This window comes from Vulpes vulpes, chromosome 5 (assembly GCF_048418805.1).
Source record: "Vulpes vulpes isolate BD-2025 chromosome 5, VulVul3, whole genome shotgun sequence".
NCBI lineage: Eukaryota > Metazoa > Chordata > Mammalia > Carnivora > Canidae > Vulpes > Vulpes vulpes.
The window spans coordinates 22,835,798-22,858,770 of NC_132784.1; the positions used below are offsets into that span (position 1 = coordinate 22,835,798).

At 33.2% G+C, this 22,973-nt stretch overlaps 1 protein-coding gene across 1 annotated transcript in view; it reads right to left on the minus strand.

Moving 5' to 3' along the window:
- Positions 1 to 22,973, minus strand: part of LRP1B (LDL receptor related protein 1B) — a 1,812,620-nt gene that overhangs the window by 187,924 nt on the left and 1,601,723 nt on the right. Inside the window, exons 60-62 of the mRNA XM_072757648.1 lie at positions 21,195 to 21,394; positions 5,336 to 5,524; positions 4,307 to 4,455 (exon numbers count right to left, since the gene is read on the minus strand). Coding sequence (XP_072613749.1) covers positions 4,307 to 4,455; positions 5,336 to 5,524; positions 21,195 to 21,394 — 538 coding nt within the window. The remainder of the gene's footprint in view (positions 1 to 4,306; positions 4,456 to 5,335; positions 5,525 to 21,194; positions 21,395 to 22,973) is intronic.

Below are 22,973 nucleotides of genomic sequence, written 5' to 3' on the forward strand. Positions count from 1 at the left end.
GAGAACCTAGCAAATAATAGGTAGCTCTATTTTAAAATGAACATTTGTATATAAAAAAAGTTTAAAAAATAAGGCTGCCACAGATTTTTTTGCTGAATATTATTTTTGAATATTATATATATATTTAAATAAAACACCAAAGAAAATTGCTGTAATAAAACTTATTCTCAAGATTATCCAAAAACCTATTCACTGACAGATTTATTGCTTAGCAGGGAGCCTGACCTGGGGCTCAATCCCAGGATCCTGAGATCATGACCTGAGCTGAAACCAAGAGTCAGAAGCTTAATGGACTGATCCACTCAGGCACCCCTATTAATGTGTTGTATTTGTTCTATCATCCTTTTCATTTAAATAGTTAAAATTGTAAGAAAAAAAATCTATTACTTACAGAAGTAGGAAATTTTTTTCTCTTTCTCTCTTTTCTTTTGGAATAAACCCTCAAGTGGAAAATTAACAATAGAGAAACTAGTTGAAAATGTTATATGGTAGTAATTACTTATAAGCTATTTACCATACATGTAACATGTTGCTAGAAAAATGTTCCAGAAGGTTATATTATTGCATTTTTTATAAGAAAGGTAATCTGAATTCAAATTCTTCTCCTGAAACAGAGCACAGAATTATTGTTCCTACTTAACTACACTATTGACCTAATGTACGTAGAGACCAAGAAAACCCAGGAAATTTATACCCTAGTGATCTCAGACTACAAATTAACTACTTTCAGTTTTAAGCTTATTCTCACAAAATAAACTAAGGAAAATCACACTTTACAAATAGAGAGTACATACATCTAAGACAATTGCCATTAAATTTTTATTTTATTAAAACCAAGCAATAGATAAAGTTTAGTAAGTTTCTTCTAGCACTATCAAATTATTTTCTTCTTTATTTCGACAGAAATTCAGTGAAAAGCATATATCACAAAATTCATCTGGAATTGAAAATAGTAGTTTGACAACTTTCTACAATTTATTAATTTTCTTCTTGAAGTGTTTCTGTTGCAATTTCAATTTGAATGGCCTGAAAGCAAGGTGACATTCTCTTTGGATGCTGTATGCCAGACAGATACGTAACACAAAAGAATATAGCCTAGGTTCAACTTTCCCTAATGAGACGGATTAGTGAGCTAAAAGTTTGTTCATTTAAAATACTATTAGTTTCAAGTAAGAGAAAATTTGACGCTAGCTTTTGCTGAACCTCTCTGGATACCATGAAGTTGATTCAAGGCAGATCTACATTATTTTCTTAAATAAGAGATTCTTTTTTTCCTAGTAGCAATATGGAAGGGAATCGAGCACTGTGAATCCAGGGGAAGATCTGACTGTTCAACTGATTTTCCCATTTTTGCTTAGCCTGTGGTCATATCTGTGGTGGTTTTTATAAATTACCACAGGAAAAATATTACCTTTATAGATAGTGACTGTCTGGGGATATCAGGCTAACTCTGAAAGCAATTGCCCTGAACATTAAACATTTCCAGTCATTACAGTATATCAAAGTACATTAGCAAGAGGATTTCATGTCTCCTGAGTATATTCAAAGCCTTCCCAATCAAGATTTGAAAAATATCTAAAATACATATTTTAAACTCACTACATATGCCTGATTTAAATAAACACCAAATGTTGGAATTATATAAGACATGACGATTGTGCTTGCCATTTCATTTTTAATAAGAACATAAAAGGTTTGAGCTAAGAGAAGGCCGGGGTAAAATACACTTATTATGTTACTTTTTATGCTAATCAACATTTTATTCATTACTCTCAAAGGAAGATTTCTTCTATTTTGTGTCTGGGCTTCATTTTTTCATACTTAAATACAGTAACTTAAAAAAGATAAATGCTAACTATAAGTATAAAACATTCCTCATGGTAAATGTTCTCTAAGACTAATATCTTCAAAAAATAAATTGCAAACTGCAATTATCACCCACAAGAAGAAGCTATAAAAAAAACTACTAAATACATGTCTGTTAAAATGGATACAGGTATAAAATGCAAATTCTGCATACACAAGTGAGGTTTACTTGCAATAGAAAAAGTCTCCATTTAAAAACTAAGTAAAGTCATTTTTAAATTCACTTTTATTAGAAAATAAAAATGAATTAGCTTTAATATTTGAAGTGATAAGTGCTATAAGAATTGGATTTGATCTTATTTTTTACCCGATTTTCATGTTCATTTTCAATTCTAGTAGAATTCTTATTGGTGTGATCTGCCTATTTTATTTTTCTAAAAAATAATGAAAATTTTATTTTCATAAAAATGAAACGAAGTGATAACTCTTTTCTTCAGGAAGTACTGCTGACAACAAAAAATATCTGATCCACAATTTGTGTTGTGGTTGCTGTTCTCACTATTGTTGAATTTTTAAAATTAAAAACAAATTCATGTAAAAAAAAACTATTGGGGTATTTAAAAGTTCTATATATTTTAATCATATCATCAGTGATACTAACTTGGGAAATAATTTAATTATATGAATAATATTTTTAGGGAGTGGATTTAGGTATTCATTTAATTGGTCTGATTGTTTTTTGGCATTGACTAAATATAGGTTTTCTTATATAAACTTTGAAATGTTTTATTCCCTTTACTATTAAGGAAAGCTGATGTTTTGAGATGTTCTGTGTATCAAGTGTCCTTTTCTGTTTGGCTACTGAGGTTCAGCACCTTGTATATGGCTTAGACGGGCATCATCGTTTCTACTAAGTCACGTAAGGCCACAGTGTTAGGCCCCAACAGAGTGACTCTTGGGCCACTCCAGAATAAGGGGCTAGAGGTTATTTCAGGATAATCGGAAGTTTAAACCAGAAATGATCTAAACTAGACAGTACTAACTGAAATTGTATTTAAAAAGTTTTAAGAACCTGAGATTTCTCCCTTAAATTTTCTCTCTGTGAATAGTTTGCTTATTTTGCCTCTTACAGAGACTTAAATTTCTAGTTCTCTATAGATAATGCATTGTATTTATACAAATACTTAGGGGATTATAATTAAAACAATACACTTTGTAAAGAAAGAAGAAACTGCAACCTGTGCCTCCAATTATACCTCAGACCCTCCTGATGGCAGCTCACACTAATTGCACAAACACCCTTGAGTGTGTTCTCATTGCAGTACAGGACAAGGGCAATAACAACACTTACTATGTACCAGGAACTTTTCCCATTTAATCTCCATAACAGTGGTCTGGAAATATTAGTATTTCCATTTAAAAGACAAGAAAACTGAGGCATCACGAGGGTAAGTAACAAACCCAAGATTATTCAGCCAATTTAAAGCAGTCGGTGTTACAGTCAAAGTGAAACTGGTTTCAGAGTCAGAGTGGTCAAGTGCCCTCAACCACTACACACACTGTCTGCCTCAAAGTGCTCTGATTTTTTGCACTGTACAGTTCTTTAAGCTGGGTGAGCTAGTATTAGCTTCTTCATTCTGAAAATAAGCACACCCTAAGAGGAATTCAGCGTTTTGCCATGAAGTCACTGCTCCAATTAGAAAACCAGCAGATTCAAAACAGAGAATTCTAGGAACACATTTAGTCATAGTTTCTTTGACAATTTTATTTTAAATAACAGAGTGACTCAAATATAACAAAATCAAATCTTAGGATTTCATAGGACTATGATACAAAATTTGAAAGTAGTAATATCAAGTCCATGTAACTACCTACCATTGGGTATACATCTTAATATCTTTAGTAGAAACAATTACATGTTGGAAAAAAAAAAAAAAACTTTTGGAAGGGAAGTATTTAGATAATATAATTTTTCAATTAAAAAACTCTAGAAAATTACTTTTTATCCAATTCATCTTTTCTCTATCACTTGCTCTGAGGAATGGGAGAGGAGCAGAGATGGTGGCAAAGCAGATTATCTAGGAAGATTTGTTTATTTATTTAAACTGTATATATCTTAGTCTTTGCCCTATGCCACAATCACTGTGCCTTCTTGAAATATGTCAGATCTCTTCAGATGATTGTGCTATATCCATTTGTGATTTGAACCATTATTCTGTGTGGGGCTTTGTAAAAAGTGGTTTTAAGCATTGTTTTTGTTTCTCTTTTGGCTTCTATCTGTATCTCCTATCTCCGAAGTTCTCATTCTCAGAATATAGATCAACTACTTTTCCTTTACTATGTGATCCTCTATATAATGTATGGAATGGTCATCATGCTATGCTAAACAACAACAAAAAAATGATGCTTCAAAAATGGTTTAAGTCAATAAAATTCAAGCAAAGCCTTTATAATAACTTGATGATGTATCTTAGAACATGGTATCTAGACCTCTACTCACCTGACTGGCTGTGCAGTTGGATAAGCAAGTCCTATTGTCAGCTGCAAGATAGAAGTTGGTGGGACATGCACAGGTATGAGTCTTTCCAGGGGCTAAAAGGCACAGATGACTACAACCTCCGTTATTTATCATACAGAGATGTTTGGAAACTACAGATGAGAAAGAAACAGAGAAATCAAGGCCTAAATGTAATATGGGATTAGAGACAGGCCATTTAAACTTCATAACTTGTAGAACTTTGTAATCAAGAAGCCATCAAGATCATACATATAATTAATTGTACTTGGTTATAAATTCTAACTGTTGCCCAATGGCATTCATTTTACCATTAAATAATTTTAAGGATGCATTTCCACAAGACAAGCTTTTTAGTAGAAAAAAAAATTGTCCATCAGAAAAATGTAGACTAGAAGCATTTTGGATGAAGACATACATATGTTTAGAAATATAAATGTAAAATAAAACAATGAAACAATGATCTACAACTAATAGTGTAGTGACTTTGTTTTCTAAGAAAAATAGTGTTTTAAGCAAAATAATCAAAACTTTATTCCATAAGGTCTGATAGAATTCCTACTAGACATATGCTTAAACAAACTGGATATATTTATCATTTGTAGAGCCCCAGAGATACATAAACATAATTCCTTCCACCCAGCATTCCAGAAAGTAAGGATCCTATAACTATTATGTAAATAAGTCATTTCAAGAATGCATTCTCTACTTCTCCAACTACAGATATTATTGTTACTTCAACATAATACCTCAACAAATTAATAATTCTCTGTACTATCATTGAGCTTCATATTCCTTAATAGACATATTCATATTCCTTAATAGACATACTTGAAATCAACTGATTTCACCCTATACAGTTGTGCTAAATAATGAAATCTGGTACTCTTTCTTTTTTTTTTTTTCTGGTACTCTTTCTTAAAGCTAAATTTACACTTAACCATGGAAGAAACAAAAATGGAATGTTACTAAAGATGTTGATGCATTTATGGAAATCATGGAAAGAATAATTACCATCAGGTTGTCTATAAGAATGATACACCTGGATATCTGTGATGGCATGCCATGAGTTAATCAGTGACAGTCTGTCTGCTCCCGAGGTTTTATGGGCACGGCTGAGTGACTTGGTTTTCCCATCAGTCCAGTAGATGTAGTCTTCAAACAATGTTAGTGCAATCACCCCTGGAATATCTTGATTAGGGACTGTAATAGGAGATGGTAAGATTAATGTTCAGTCTTGGAAGACTGCCAGTTAAAATATTCAATACTACATGGGCTGACAGATACAACTGCTACAGAACTTCATGTGAATAATTGCTGTGACAACCTGTCAGGCCAGCAAGGTTCTTTATTACCAGATAAGAGAATGCAGGATCTGGCGCAGGAGTTTACTTTGCTCAGAGTTAACCTGATTTGACCACTAGGAAGAATGCAATCCTGCTCACGAGTAATGTCTGCTTCACCAGAAACAAATACCATCCAATATTTTAGAAAAAAAAAAAAAATATCCATCCAGTTGTTCCCAACTTAAATCCTTAAATCTATAGGTCATTGTACTGCTTTCTCCCACCTCCAAATTGATTAAATTATATATCCAGGATGAAATGTTTATCTACCTGGAGAAAGAGTGACTCTAAGCCCACTATAAACTATTTTAGTCACTGAGATTTTATGAGTATCTTTACATGCACGATGAGCTGGGAAAGTGATGGAGGAAAATAAGTGTGACAGACAACAATGCATTAGGCAGATTTAACAGCCAAAAAACTGTTTAGTTGCAGGTTAAAATTATTTCATGATTATACTTTCATTATAGGACTAAATTTAAATGTAAATAGTAGATTAAGCATCACAAGTGTGAATTTTTCATTCAAGAGCTTCCAGGGTCCTATCAGGCACACGAGATATGATAAATTTGTTGGTTGGTGATTTAACGTTAAGTAATTTTAAAATGTGATAGAGTTTTCTTTCAAAAATTTTTCAAAAACTATAAATAAAGAATTTATTTATAAATTTACATGAGCTTTACAATGTTTCTCCATATTTATTTTCATATCTACTTTTGGAAATTCTGAGAAACTGTTCATTTGAAAAAAAGGTACTATAAGTCCAATAATAAATACCTTTTATAAATTAGATTTTCATGACCAAGAATTAATATTTGGCATATTCCTCATTCAGGAGTAACTGAAAAACTATCAAAAGTTCAAATACCATTTGTTGTTTTTATTCAGCTGGGCCAAATGTGCTCAGAGAATTCACTATGACACAGAGAAAATAGAAATAAAAGCAATAAGATGAGACTCCTCCAAACAGGTGACACTTTAAACCGCTAATGACTATCACTGTAGGATCTAACTAGAAATCCATCTCAGAGTAGATACTATGCCTATAAAGGAAGCAAAAACTCAAGAAAAATCCATATGTGTATACTTTTGATGCAAGCACTGAAACTGAATTGTCTGTGTACTCCTATGGACATGAACCCTACTGCTAGGATGATAAGTGGAACAGGATAGAAAGATGCAAAGGACACTTTACCAGAATGAATCATATCTGAGTTATTTACACTAACTATTCCCACCTCCCCTCTTTAGCTGTATAAATTCATTCCAGAAAGATTTTTAAAAATGTGGTATAATGTTAATCAGGTGAATCCTGGTGATGGGTGATTACAACAATCTTTCAACATATGTGTATGTTTAGAAATCTTAAAATGAAAATTGGCAGAAAAAGTTGTAACTTCGAGAAAGATTCCATTCAAATTTACTTAGATGCAAAGAAAATAGTTGTATCATTAAATATGGACTCAAAAAGATAATTATCATTTAAAAAAATCTCAGTACACCAGAGATTCAACTAGTTTATACACAAAAAGTGGAGCTATTGTAAGAATTTTCTTAACAACTCTAATGTTTCATAGTCTTTTAATTATTCGGTAAGTAACTTATAGCTGACATTTGTTAAGAATTCTAGTACCAGGGAGTTGGCAGTGGTTTTCAGTACGTGGCCCCACAACAAAGAATGATCAGACCCAAATATTAATAGTTCTGAGATTGTGAAACCCTGTAGTAGTATATCTACTTTATATACCTTGTTTTATTTAATATGCATCATTTTATTGGATAGTAGTAGGTACATCTCACTTAATAGACAAGAAAGCTAAGATTTGGACAATTTAATACCTTGACTAAAAGGGGGATTAAAAACTGGTAAATGAAGTACTGGTATTTTAATCTAAATCAGACTCTGGCTGCTGAGTTCTTTACATTTTACCTATTAGCGCTGCTTTCAAGGAAGCCAGCCTTATAGGTTAAGTATTGTTAATAGACTAAATTGTTTCCTTCTTTTCCAAATTCATATGCTGAAGCCCTACTCCCCAAGATGACTGCTTTTGGAGATAGGTAAAAGTGGGGTCCTAATTCAATATGACCAGTGTCCTTATAAGAAGAGAGAAACAGAAACACGAGGGGAGTACACATACAGGGGAAAGGTCTTGTGATGACATAGCAAGAAGAAGCCCATCTACCGGCCAAGGAGAGAGGCCTCAGGAGAATCCAAGTCTGCCACCACCTTGGTCTGGACTTCCGGCTTCCAGAAAATAAACTGTTGTTTAAGCCACCCAGCTTGTAGTACATTGAATGGTAGCCTTAGCAAAGCAATACAAGTATATAAAGCAATAAGACTAATTTCATAAGTTCCATGTGAAAGTGCATGGGGCAGAAGGGGTGTGAAAAGGACAAACAGACTCCATGCTGAGCACAGTGCCTGACTTAGGGCTCCATCCCAGAACCCAAAGATCATGACCTGAGCTGAAACCAAGAGTCAGATGCTTAACCAACTGAGTCACCCAGGCACCCTGAAAGTCAGTTCATTTAATTACTTGATTGAAATTACTTCATATTTTCAGACATGGGGCAATTTAAGTATTGCGCACATTTGCTATCTCTAAGCTTGTAGTGACTACCCACCAGAAAATCTCTGTCATCAGATAATTGGTATAAATTTATGGAGATAAAAAAGGTGAACTCTTATTTCAGAAGAAACATGGCACACAGCTGAATGTACAGAAAATGTAGAAAAGGACAAGGTGATGAAATTAGTCCATTTGCCCAAAGTGACCATCTGTTTGATTTAATCCCTTGCTTGAAATTGGCTTAAAGGACAGGACTGTCACTCTTAGCCTTAAAGGCCCACTCCGGGGCTGCTCATTTGGCAAACATATTTATTTCCTAAATAGCATCAAATGCAACCTCCAGAGTATTTGTTCTAGAGAAAACAAAGTTAATTAAAACACCCACTTACGTTAACAAGGGGAAATCCAGTCCTACATATCTAACACGTTGGATAGTAAATCCAACCTTCTATTCTCTAAGAGATGGTGATTGACAACAAATAATGTCAGTGAAAATCAAGCAAACAAAAGAAAGCAAAAAAAAAAAAAAACACACAAACAAACAAGATGTTTTTATGTTGCCTTTCTAGGAGCTCAGCTTACAACTTGGCAGTACACCTTATTTTCTTCTTGAGGACTTAAACCTCTCCAATAAGTTGACTATTTGCTTAAGCTTCTATGAAAAAAAAATGCCATATATTAACTGCTAAATGATAAATATAAATAAATGAATATCATGTTTCTTTTTCCATAAACAGATGAAGAATTCAGCCCACACTGAGACTAAATGAGATGTTCTAAGCCAAATCATCATATATTCTGGTATAAGAAACTTTCCTGATTCAGAATGAGAAAAATAAAATTGCTTATTTTTGATTGTCTATGTTTTTACTTACTTTTACTTTGTAAATATGTATGTATATATGTGTACATGCATTCATATATTACATATATGTACATTTGTAATATATTATACACACAGATTTGTGTGTTCATATATAATTCATACGTTTATAACAATAAATAAGTCCATATAAATATAAACATGGGATGTGATGGCATGAGGGAAACATTTAACAAATTCACTGAGATGTGACTGTGTTTATGGAAAAAGTAGTCAATGTTTTCTCAAAATAACAATAGCTATCCTTTTTAAGAGAAAAATAATATGACCGATTATCATATGTAAGACTGCACTTGCTTAAGTAAAAGAGAAATGTGAAAAATAAAATTAAGGAACTTTTCATTTATAGATATTCAATAGTCATATAAAATGAGACCGAAAAAACAGAGCTATTGTGTGGGCTGCAGTTTAACAGGTATTTATTATGTATTTAAAGCCTATTTTAAAGCTGCTTTCTGCAGTTAAGTCTATTCTGGATAACAGCTTTATTTATTATACTGTTGCCAGCGTTTCACTCAAGTATTAGGCTCTTAATTTTTATCTTATAGACTATATCTATCAGAATAAAGAAGTTGGTATTTTGCAAAAAATACATCAAAGAAATACTCTTTGTGGAGGTTTTCCTTTAGTCATACTGGATCCTATCCTATCAATGTTCCTAGTAATAATGACAAATAGAATAGGTAGCAATCTGGAATGCTTTTGCCTTAACCACTGCCTCACAATGAGAGTTATTCTATTACAATACTCTTGATTATTCTTTCTTTCTTTCTTTTTTTTTTTTTTTGGATAGCATTCATCATGCTAAACAAGTGTATTCCTGGATAATATCATTCTAATTTTGTAGAATTTTTAGTTTAGATACTTAACAAAATGCACCAATTACATTGCAGTATCCATCTTTTGTAGAGTTAAAATGTCATAATTGATGCTATGGGAAGGATATAATATTGGGATAATGGCAGATTCAGCATGACTTTGCCCAATGGGTTAAAGTAGAAATTTCACTAGAGATGTTCTCTCTCTCTCTCTCTCTCTCTCTCTCTTTTTCTTATATTTCCTCCAAAATTTACTTTAAGAATTATATGTTATTTTAAAACATTACTTCATATACAGAAATTCCTGTATTATATTATTATAAATATTATTATATTATTTATATTATATTATGTATTTATATTTATAATATTATAAATATTATTATAAAATTTATTATTAAAAATTACAATAAAAACTTTAGCAATATTTTCCAAAGTTCATAGAATACAGCCACCAAATTCAATGATTATTATTATGAATAAATACAAAGAGTAACTTGAACATTATTTATTTTTTTTTTTTAGTATAAATAATTTATATATTGTTTGGAGGAAAATACCCAAATAGTTGTCACTGTATGACTGACTAAGTTTGGAAATTTAATCTCCTAAAAATTTAAAGTACACAGCATATCAAATAAAACATTAAATTTTGTCATCTTTTTCTTTTTTTTTTTTTTTTTTTTTTTTTTTTTTTAAACATTTGTTTTTTGTTTTTTTTAATTTTTATTTATTTATGATAGTCACAGAGAGAGAGAGAGAGGCAGAGACACAGGCAGAGGGAGAAGCAGGCTCCATGCACCGGGAGCCCGATGTGGGATTCGATCCCGGGTCTCCAGGATCGCGCCCTGGGCCAAAGGCAGGCGCCAAACCGCTGCGCCACCCAGGGATCCCATCTTTTTCTTTTTTAATGTATTTGAAGACTCCCATTGCTTATTCTTGGTGCCGTTATACCAAGTAAAGGCTCAAACTCCCTTACACTTGAAATACTGCAAATTTTTTCCAACCTTTTCATTGTTTTTAATCTCTTCTAATCTCTTTTGTGTCAGTCAGGTTTCCTGAAGTGAACAAATAACACATTTTTAAATTATAATTGAAAAAAATTTAATAAATGAATTATTTACAATGGTGTGGGCATGGCCAATGGACCGATGATGATGGATTGTATTTTCTAGGTCTGTTATTACAACCTGGTGAAAGCTATAGCCTAGGGAAAAGAACCATGCAACAAGAACAGTGATCATTCAGTGCAAGAGCTCAGCCACTGCCAAACCACTGTGGTCGGGCCTGAGGGATGGGAAATAAATAAATATTCCAACATCTTCCTCCATTCACCAATCTGGCAATCCCATGGATTCAATTCAACCTGAAGCGAAGATGACAGAGCCTGGGTGATGCAGTCCACAGAAGTCCACATTCTAACATGTAGGACATTGGCAAAGTGGTAAAGGTAGGATAACCTAGAACTTTGCCCAGTCAATATTTCCAATATTTTTTTAATCTCACATATCTCTCCCCTAATCAAAAATCATCAATGACACCCATTCATAGGCAGTTTGGTGCAAACTTTCAAGCTTGAAGAAAAAACCATCTGTCTTCAGAAGAGAGGATCAGGATGTTCATTAATCCTCTATTTCGAGAGACTCTGATACTAACAATTTTCCCTGACATCCTTCTAGAAAAATAATATACAACAAGGTCTGTAGAGAAGCTAGGGCATAAATTAGGGATCAGGGCATGAAAACCCAAAAAGGGAAGAAATGAAACAAAGAAAAACAATTAGAATTGAAAAAATGAGGTGAGGTTAAAGTAAGGATGCAGAAAGAATATAGTCTGGTAAACCCACGATAAAATTAGATGATGGAAGAAAATGGTTTAACATACCAAAGAAAGTGGGAGATCCAAGACAGGGTCAGTTAGTGGGTGGATCATGGTTTTTAGTTTATGAAAAGTGAGAATAGTAAGTGGGAAAAGGGCCTCAGTATACTAATTTCCAGACAATGACTGCTGAGCCATTGGCTGTAGGTACAAAGATCCAATCAAAAAGAAAGTCCTTGATGTAACCTTTGGGCCAAGGAAGTTTGTTCTATGTCAGTAATTATGCATTCCCTTCAGTGTTATTGATTGCAGAATCCTTTTTTGTAAGTATTCCTTCAGAACCATCTATAATAAGATATGAAATATTGCATTTAATATTTGCCTCTGTGAACATTTTTCTTGCCTACTCTTCAATGCAGAGTTGCTTAATGGTAATAGTATTATAAACAAAATGGATCCAAAGTCCATTGTTCAAAATGAATAAGGCATTGAGAATCGGCAAGAACACAAAGGATATCCAACTTTTCCAAATATTATGATAGAATTTCAAAATTTATTTTTTTCTAATAAAAACATAATCTTTCAAGAAATACACCCATCAGTGAAACCTTAAAGGGGATAAAAAAAATAAATTTCTTCTATTCAGCATATGTCATAGTGTATAGCAGACCTGAGCTGCTACTACTTGGGGGTCAGTGTCATATATGACACTGTCTTTTAAATACTGACAAATGTCCAAACAAGAGTTACATGTCCCTCCTTAATGTATTAGTGTATACTGGGACACTCAAATGTATAACTTCTTGAAACAAGTATAATGTATGATGGCAAATATAGAAATTAATGCTGCATTCAGAGTTCTTTAAAGCCATTAGTAAGAGGCTAAAAGCATCCTTTGTTCATCTTTTTCTAGTATTTTGCCTCTTATTTTCTACCTTGTCACTTCAAATAATATGTATTCTCTATATAGATGAAGAATATGTGGTTTAGGGACCCCTGGGTGGCTCAGTTGGTTGGCACCTGCCTTTGGCCCAGAGCATGATCCTGGAGTCCTGGGATCGAGTCCCACATCAGGATCCCTGCATGGAGCCTTCTTCTCCCTCTGCCTGTGTCTCTGCCTCTCTCTCTCTCTCTCTCTGTGTGTGTTTCTCATGAATAAATAAATAAAATCTTAAAAAAAAAGAATATGTGGTTTAATATAATTCAACCACTTTCTGTGTCCCACCTAAATATTTTTAAAGTTATTCATAATAGAGGTCAAATATGACCATTTCAATATTTCACATCGGAAAAAGTATTCCTATGAATAAATGTGAGAGTTTATAAACCAGATGATGCAAATTGTAGTACATTTATTTTGAAAACTAGACTATGCTTATAAATATCATCTCTTGACCAGGACATTGCTCTCTAGCCTCTAAACAAATCAACATTGCTTTGTGTACCTGGTAAACATATAGTCCTGTTGCTTTGAAAGGTTCTGAGATTTTCTTCTGGTGATACAAACCTTCATAGGCATTTGGCAATGTGTTTTTGGAGCCGATTATCAATTATCAATACTAAATTTAGGAGGTATGATACTCCACACACATATACATTAGGAATATGTTTGTTTAAGACTCCTAATGAAAGCTGAAGCCTTAAAAAAAGAGTACTTTGCCTTTGGGACAGATATCATTTGCGCCATTTATGTGAATTTAGTATCTCTCTGGTCTTCTCACATTCCTAAAATTATAAAAAAAATTGTTCTAGAATAAAAACAGAGAAGAGTGTAACATATTTCAAGCATTTTAAAATGTGTTCTACGTAGTCCTAGGAACAAGTAGGGATAGGTGAGGGAATTGTCCCAGTTCCAACCTCAGCTTCTGTCCCAGTTCCAACATCAGCTAAATTCTTTTAAGAAATGTTAGAAAAACACTGATTAGATAGAAGCTTCTCTGGGTATAAACATGGAACCACACTGTGGCAAAACAACTTGCTTAAATTAGAGCGTAATCTGGACCAAAGCCAGATCTACTGATCCCTAATACCCCACTGCCTCCTATTTAAGATGGATCAGATTGTTGAATGCAGCTGAAAACTCATGCTAGGGTAATACTCAAAATTTTCCACTTAAAAAAATATATGGAACATATGTGGCATTTGCAAAATAATAATCTATTTAAACATATACACAATTTAATGTAACATGTCCTATTCAAGGAACAAAACTGAAAGATATGATTGACACTGAAATTCTAAGACTTTTTAGAAATGGCAGTTAATTTCAATTTATTTTACTGTTTCAGGAACATTTCTATAGTAACTGAATTGTATTCTGCTCCCTTCCATTAACTTTTATTGTATTGTAAACAGCAGCACATCAACACCGTTGGCATAAAATAGCCTATGAAGTCTACTGTTTGTAATGGACTGTAAATGATAGGGATTTTTTTTTGAAAGTACTAAAATGAAATATCCTACCAAGAAAGAAACACTCTAGAATATTGTAAAATCAGAGGGTGGTGTTTATTGGATTCCCTCCCTTTTTTGGTGAGTTTCAGTGTATATTTAAATATTCTAAAGATCCAAATGCAAGAGCTACTGAGTTTCAAAATATGTGAGCACACCATGCTCCCTTTATCTTTTTTCTGTGTGTTTCCCCTTCAAAACAAAACCCTCTGTATATATTTTTATGCTATTTCACCAGTAGCACGCTGAGATCTGGATTCCATTTCCAACATTAATTAGATGATCACTGCATGGGTTATGATTTGGATTTTTTAAATCCAAACAGATAACGTCCCCCTCACAACACAAACTCGATTCCCAAAGCAATAAACAAATGCTCGGACAGACTACAGTATTGATATTTCAGTGTGAGGACCTTCAGGTCTAGGAGTATAGAAACAAATGAAGAGCCACAGTCAACATAATTGCATGAAATTTTAAACAATTTGTCCACAAACTAAAAGACGGTTCAGCAATAAACTGTAGTTTGGAATCATACCCAATGATTATTCTTCAGAGAAATTAGCAGTTATGAGTATATATTTTTCCAGCATTCTGGATAAAATATGTACATGACCAACTGACTTAACACAAGGTTAAATCATTCAAGGATACAAAGAAGAGTATTATGAAAAAAATTACTAGAACAAATAGGTTTTATTCATTTATTTTTAGAACAAATAAATTGTAAAACTCAAGGTCAAACATTTCTTTTTCTTAGCTCACCCTATTGTTCATACTGATCACAAACTATTCTCAGCCTTTTTGTCAAGAAAATAGCTACCTCTCTAAGATATCTCAACCTCAATGGCACATCTAACAGAATATGAAGAAAATAAAATCTGAAGTAATGTAGTTTAATACAAGCAGTAACAATGAAATTTTGTTCTAAAGACTAAAATTTTCAGGAATTTAATTTTCTTTTCATTAAATGGAAAACAAAGCCTCTGAGTTAGAGTACATATGCAAAATTATCACTGAAATTCTTTCTCAGGAAATATTGTATAGACTATTTTATAAATACTATATTGTATAAACTATTTTATAAATACTCCATTCTAAGAAGATTGCACTCTTTAGAATGCATGAAATTGATGACAAAAGATCTTTACTTTGGTCAAATTTCAGAGGTTCTGTGGCATGGATTTCCAAATAAGATCTGGAGGTTTTCCTATAGGCTGGAGATAGAGCTAGTTTGGAAATAACAGACCCTAACCTTGAACTATCCCACTAAAGCAGGGTGTACGTTTTTAAGCAACATTACTTCCCCTTTACAATCCCAAATAGACTGTTCAAAAGAAAACAACAGGCCCCAAAATGGATCACTATGGTTAAGCCCCCAAGTCAGTAAGCCAGACTTAATGCTGAATCTAACTACAGTTTCAATCCCCTTGAAATGTCACTTTTAACCAATCAACATAGGAATTTCCTGGTCAGCACCAGGAAATCAACGGATAGATCCCTTCCATCCCTCTTAGGAGGGCAACCTTGCCTAAAACAATGGATTCTGTGCTAATAATTTCCTTTTATCCACTCCCCCTCTACCTTTAAAAATCTTTCCTTCTGTAGCTCTTTAGAGCTCCCCTCACTTGCTAGACAAGAAGCTGCCTGATTGATGAATCAACTAATAAAATGAGATTTTTGAAATTTACCTTTTTAAAAATTTCAGTAATACCAGAGAACGTGAATTTAATAAGATACATGCTTTCTTTTACAGTAATTGTGTTCTGGTGACTCAATTTTTTATTTCCTTGTTTCTCATATATTTTGCAATTTAGCTACATCCAGTATTTAAATCAATCTGAAGAAATTCAAGTATGGATATACCTTTATTTGTATAAGTATTTATTTGTGCTGTTAATTGTTGCCTTTACAAGAGACAACAGGCAGGTTCGTTCAGTCAATTATCTGCTCAGAAATTCAGCTGTGTGGAAATGGAAGGAAAGCAGGCTTTGCAACCGGTTAGGCCTGAGTTCAAATTCTGATTCTCCTGATTACTAATTGTTTGACTTTTCACAAATTTTTTAATCTCCATAGCCCTATTTGCTTGCTGCAAAATGGCTCTCATGGTGCTTTACCCAGTGTTTGTTGATGGAATGACTAAAACAGCATGTGTTGCATCAAGCACAGTTCCTTGAACACAGTAAACTTCAGAGAGAAGTATGACCTTGTAAGAGGAGAGTTCCAGTTCTTGGAACCCCAGCAGCAGACTAAGAAAATTTCCACTGAATGCCAAAAAATAATACACACACACACACACAAACACACACACACACACACACAAATCTAATATTATGTAATGACCAAGAATATAGGTTTTCTCTCCTTTTGCTGATTTAATCAGTTTACAACTGTTCTACTTTAAAAGATGCTAATAACTTTTGCAATAATATTCAGAGAGAACTGAGGATTGGACTGTAATTTGAAATTTTCACAAAGACTAAGTAGGAATCATTTGTGCATCACAGACCTCTAGCCTCTCTCAGGCTTAAATTGAAGACCAACCTGAGGTTAAAACTGCATGATCTGGCAAACATTCTGTAAAGGTTGTGTGATCCACTGAACGAGAGGCTTAGAATTTTAGTTCTGGAATTCTCCTTTGATGCCATTTCCCCCTCTGCCCCAACATCCTTATTTCCATAGATGAGACAACTGAAATCTAGGGAAATTACCTACACCTTTTGTGGTGAAAAAGCTAGTCAGCAGTACTTCCTACCCTACATTGCAGTCACTTGCAATCTTTCTTCTAGATAAATTATCAAGAGTTCTGAAATGCTTTTTAGGGAAAGATACAATGGAGATTGTTGAATCACAGCCTTAGAATTCCTCTTATGTTGACCCTTTTGTTAAAATTAATGTACCTCTCATCAAAACAGAGCTTTTCAAAAAGAGTCTCTAAGTTATGCTTAGTTTGGTACTTTTAAAATGTACAAATATACATGAAACTAGTAAGTCATCAAAATGATATTATTTTCCCCTAGCTAAATGGATGGTGACATAAAATATTGCAAGTGGACCACCACTATTTCTGCTAGTTTAAGCTTACAGATGCCCCTCTCCTATTTTCTTTTCTTTTCTGTTTTTCTTACCAAATAACTTCTGAGTGTGATACTTTATCCCTATTCCCACAGCTATAATCACTCTCAGTATTTTCTCTTAAAATATTTTAACAGCCTCTAAATTGGTTACCCTTCTAGGGTCTTTCATTTTCCATGCTGCTGTAAAGTCTAATGATAGCACTCTATCAACTAAATACCATCAATGGCTCCCTATGACCTAAAGGATAAATTCCAAATTACTTAGCACACAAGACCTGTCACAATCTGGCCCATATTTGCCCTTATTTATCTAGTGACATTATCTCTCTCTCATACAACTTCCAGTCAGAGCCAAGTTGTATAAACCCCATGCTATTTCAAGACTCTATTACATCTTTGCACATGCTGTTCCCTCTGTGTGAAGAATCCTTTATACATTTCTCCATATGGAGAACTTGTATTAAATCTCTCAGATTTCTCAGATTCCCTTACTTCAGCAATGGCTTTTCTACTCCTCCCTGTATTTCAGAATATTTTTTATATTCCTCTAATCCCAATCTAATTTATGTGTTTGCTTACATATCAGTTGTTTTCCCCATTACCTACAAGTCCTTTAAAAACACAAACATATTCATCTTTGTAACTTGAGGGCCTAGCACAATGCATGAGAGAGACATCAGTGTTTGTTGAATGAATACATGAATGAATGTATGGGCAGATCTAAAGGGAAGAAATCAGAGAAACTTAAAAAAAAATGAACTAATGGAAATTTGATTTAAAATAAACTGTTTGACTCAGTCATCCAGTAGCATGTATAATATTCTACAGCATCGTTATATTAAACTACATTATTATATATTAGTTCTAGTAAAAACCAGAAGAATAATATAAACAGGCATTAGGAAGAGGTTCACATGGCTAAGATTGCATCTAGATGCTCCTAAGCTGGCAAAATGACTGTTTTTTTTTTGTTGTTGTTGTTGTTTATTTAATTTTGCAATGTGGTATTTAGACCAGGTAGGAAAGTGGGTTGGGGTAGGGGAGGTAGCAGAGAAAGATAGATGGAACTTCTTAAGCAAACTGTAAGTCACATGTACCCTGGAGGTAATCTGATCTATTGTTTAGGGCACAGAATTCTGAATTTTAGAAGTTCTTAGGTTGGATAAGTAATAGAAAATTAATGCTTCATTATGAAATTATTGCATGGTTAAATTGCAATATGCTTGTAGAAAAAAAAATCTGTCAGGGTTTATTTTTCTCTGCTATTATAATTTGCTTTTCAAAAAGAGCCATAATTTTGAAATTTCTCATATGTCTTTCATGCTCTCAAATTATTTGGTCATGAATGGCCTACCGCACTTTTTTGATAAATTTTGTTTCTACTCTTAACAAGCAGAATAAATGAGAACAATAACACGAGTCTGGTTAACAGAAAAAGAGATCAGTGACCAAACAAACACAAAAGTTATTATTAACGTCAAAGTCTCAATTTCCACCTCCACATACATAAAGAGACCACAGCGCTCTTTATGTCTTTAGGGGGAAAGTGTTAGGGGTAAAAAACACAACTCCTCTTCACATACATGGGAAATGAATGGCTCTTTTCTCATTGGCTGTGGAGTTGGCATAATTTTGGCCACCTACAATTAGTAGCTCATTAGTGACTACTAGGTAATTGTTGGCTTCCATTCAGATATTGGCAGATGCCTGATAAGACACTTAATGAATTTTTCATTAGTCTTTCTGAGAAAGTCTTCAAGGGAAAAAATACTTCTGATTGCAGCAGCTCTTTCCGTTTCTTTTGCTACCCCCTTGAGCCTCCAAGTATTTTCAAAATCAAATTTTAAAATTTGATCTCTCAGGCAAGCATTTTACTCTCAGGCAAGCATTTTACTCTCATAAATTTAGTGCTATTTCTCCATTACATATGTGGCTCTACCCAAAGTTACCACCAGTAACATGATTGCAAGACACTTCACTTATATGCATTTAATTTTGTCAAAGTTTTCAAAGCATTAGTCACCCACATATCTGATATAATTTCTAACTAACGAATAGGGGAAGGAGACAGTAATTTCTAATAGACAACATTTTTAACTGCAATTTGTGTTCAAACTGAAAGTCTTGAGTGAAATTAGGCAAATATTTGATGTTGTAATAAATTTTTAACATTCATTTATCTAACAAAAAATGGTTTAAATTTTATTGTACAGTGGAAATTTTTAGCAGAAAGTAAGGCATTCACAACCACCTAGCACTTTATAGAGATGCTGAAAATAGATGGTTCGTAGTTACATGGGGAAAATACTGATTGCCACAATAAAACTTTCAATTATATCATCTAAGAATGTTGCAGAACATTTCATTATTGATTCTTCAGAGAAGATATAACTGCTGAATGCTAAGTGTGGTTTTGATTTGTCAACATTACTTTTGCTGTAATTAAAATCCTAAAGTCATCTTTAAATAATTCTTCACTCAAATTGCATCCTGATGAGTTTCTTTATCTCTATAATTGGATTGCCAACACCTAAATAAGTGACTCATCCAACTGCACTTGTGATATCTCAATGTTCTTGCCCCTAAAAAAGCACCTCTAAAAGCTTTCGCCAGCATTTTTAGTTAGAATGATATATTTGTTTAAATATTACCGAGAGGGACATTGGCAAAATCATTAAGTGGTGTGACTTCAGTGACTTTTATCTCTTGTTTATTTACTTATTTATTTATTCAGTGGCTTCATGCTTTTCAAGACTCCACACTGGCACACTTTTACATGGCCTCGCCTGACAATGAGATTATCAATAATCCTCTCCTACCATCTACCCCCTTGCCCTCTTCCCCGGGGTTTTGTTCTAAGCTTGCTGTCAGAGAAGAAAGCAGCTTGAGAAGTTGAACCAGGCTATTATGTGGGCTTCCTCTGGGACCTCTCCGTGAAAATTGTGCTCTTACTGTTTGAAGATAAAAACACCTAATAACAAAGGTGACATTAGGTCAATAAAGATCAATTAAAAAAAAAACATTTATCTTCATTCTGGGAAAAATCTCATCTTTACACATCTAAAATATTTTGAGTGTACAGGGGAATCATTTGTGGTTTCTGTTGCATCCTGTCATCTCTGTATTCACCCTTTCTCCTTCCGCATGTCCTTCTCCAATGCTCTTTCGAAATCCCTCATCCCATCTCCTCAAAGACTTCCTTCCCCCTCATCCCTAATCCTAGTGTCACTTTCCTCATATCCAATTGCTTCATTCTCTTCTTTTATATTTACAGTTTTATAATCTACTCAGTAATGAAAAATAGAAAAAAAATGTATCTGTAGAATTTTACATTTGTTGATATTCAAATGATTTCCTGAACATTACTGTAATTTGAAAGTTGTTTTCCATGTTAAGTTTTGTGTCCACTGTTGATTAGATAACAATAAATTTAATCATATGTACAGTATAATCGATAACTTTTAAATATGATTACCTTATTGTCTTTAAAGAATTGTACTTAGTATTTTTAAAACACCAAGCCCTACCAGAAGGATAATAACCTTATGTGTATAAGCAAATAACCTGTTTCAATTCAGTTACGATGTATGTGTATATTAAAAAAAAAGAACATTGTTCATTTACTATAAAAAGTATTCAGAAACATACAATTAGAGAAAATATTGTCAAAATGATTTTTATACACGATCACAACAGTTCTGAATAAATACACCTAATTACTTATTTATCAATATTGTTATAAAGGAGTATAGTAGTATAATCTTGAATTGTAAAATGTATTTAAGATAAATTATAATGAATACATACAATTGTGTATATATTTTCTTTTTTTTTGAAGTGTGTACTTATTTTCTACACAAATAATTTATGTACTGTTAAAGTACTGAGTCATTTGTGCTACTGGACCAACCTTTGTGTCTATGAGATCCATCCATGTTGCTAAATTCAATGTGATTTTCATCAGCCCAGTAGAGTCTATGGTTGACATAATCTATTGTTAATGCCATAGGTCTAGAAATCTTGGTTTCTATGACAACACTCTGATTGGTTCCATCCATTCCAACACGGCCAATGTGAGGGTACTCACAGCAGTCAATCCAATACAAATACCTAGGAAAGAAAATCAATAGCCATTTTGTTTACAGACACTCAGAGAGTAAAACATCACACAATATTTCACTTATTAACTCAGCTATTCCCAAATTAAGTCGTGGTATCTCTTTGAATTGTAACTTCTAAGAAGTATATTTTAATGCAAGCTTTTCTTATGATTTTCATTAAACATAGAGTACCATTGAAATATCCATATAACTTTAAATATCTTTCCTTTAGCACATAAGCCTATATATATTATATATCATATGATATTTCTCAAGTGTTAACAAATCACAGATGTGTAAAAATAACAGAGGTTAGCCTTCAAGCTGCATCTGTAATGTTGGAGGAATAATACTATCCAGATGTAGTTTTTTTCTTCTTTTTAGTTCATTATCAATGGAAAGTTCAAAATGATTCATGGGAGAGTACATTATATTTGCCTGAATCTGCATTATTCAATGTGGTAGCCTCGTGATTCTCAACATTTAAATAGATTAGAATCATAAAATTAAATGAACTGGATTGTTCCTCAGTCACACTAGCCACATTCCAAGTACTCAATAACCATATGTCTCCCAGGACGCCTGGGTGGCTCAGTGGTTGCGCATCTGCCTTCAGCTCAGGGCGTGATCCCTGGGTCCTGAGATGGAGCCCACATCAGGCTACCTGCATGGAGCTTGCTTCTCCCTCTACGTCTCTTTCTCTGTGTGTCTCATGAATAAACAAATAAATAAAATATTTTTTAAAAAAGAAAAACAACATAGGTCAGGTGGCTACCATATTCACCAGCATGGATATAGACCACTTCCATGACCTCAGAAAGTTCTATTAGATAGTGCTGATTTCAATTATGTTATTGGAAGTTCCAGAGTAAGGCATTTCAGACAGCAGTTAAAAAATAATAAAGGGAAGAAAATTATATTGAACTAAGACTGAGTTAAATATAAATATTGTACCTCAGTAAAATGTAAATAATGTGTAAGTGACAAATTACTGAGAAATTTCTATTTAATTAAACCATTAATTTTTTTTTCTCAAGTAGAAAAAGTCACTTTATCTTGTTGAATATGTTTCCTTCTCTACATAACTCAAGATTTGAGTTAGAGGATACTTAATATCTTTTTCACATTCTAACACTAAAACCAAAACTTATTAAGCTAATTATTTTCCCCAGATCCATTGTTTTCTTTTGAGTAAGTATAGAATCATTGGCAATTAATTCTTCAAAATTGGAAGATGTGTAATTAAAATAATATGGTGTGAAGATTATTCTGTATGGTCTATAACTGGTATACTTAGTTTAAAATCAAAATGTTCCTTAAAGAAAAATTTTCCTTATACATTCTGATACTGATAATTGGATCCCCAAAAATGATAACAAAAAGGCAGGAGATGGTGGATTATAAAGATAATTTTAAAAGTTCTTTACTTGGAAAAATATCATTAAAAATCATAATTAAGCATCGTATTTAAAAATGAGAAATATATATCTGGTATATATAAACAAAACGTAGACATTTGTGGGCAGAGATTCAAAGAGAGCTCTGAATGAGAATTTAAAAGCAAATTTGAGTCTGGGAATAACCACAGT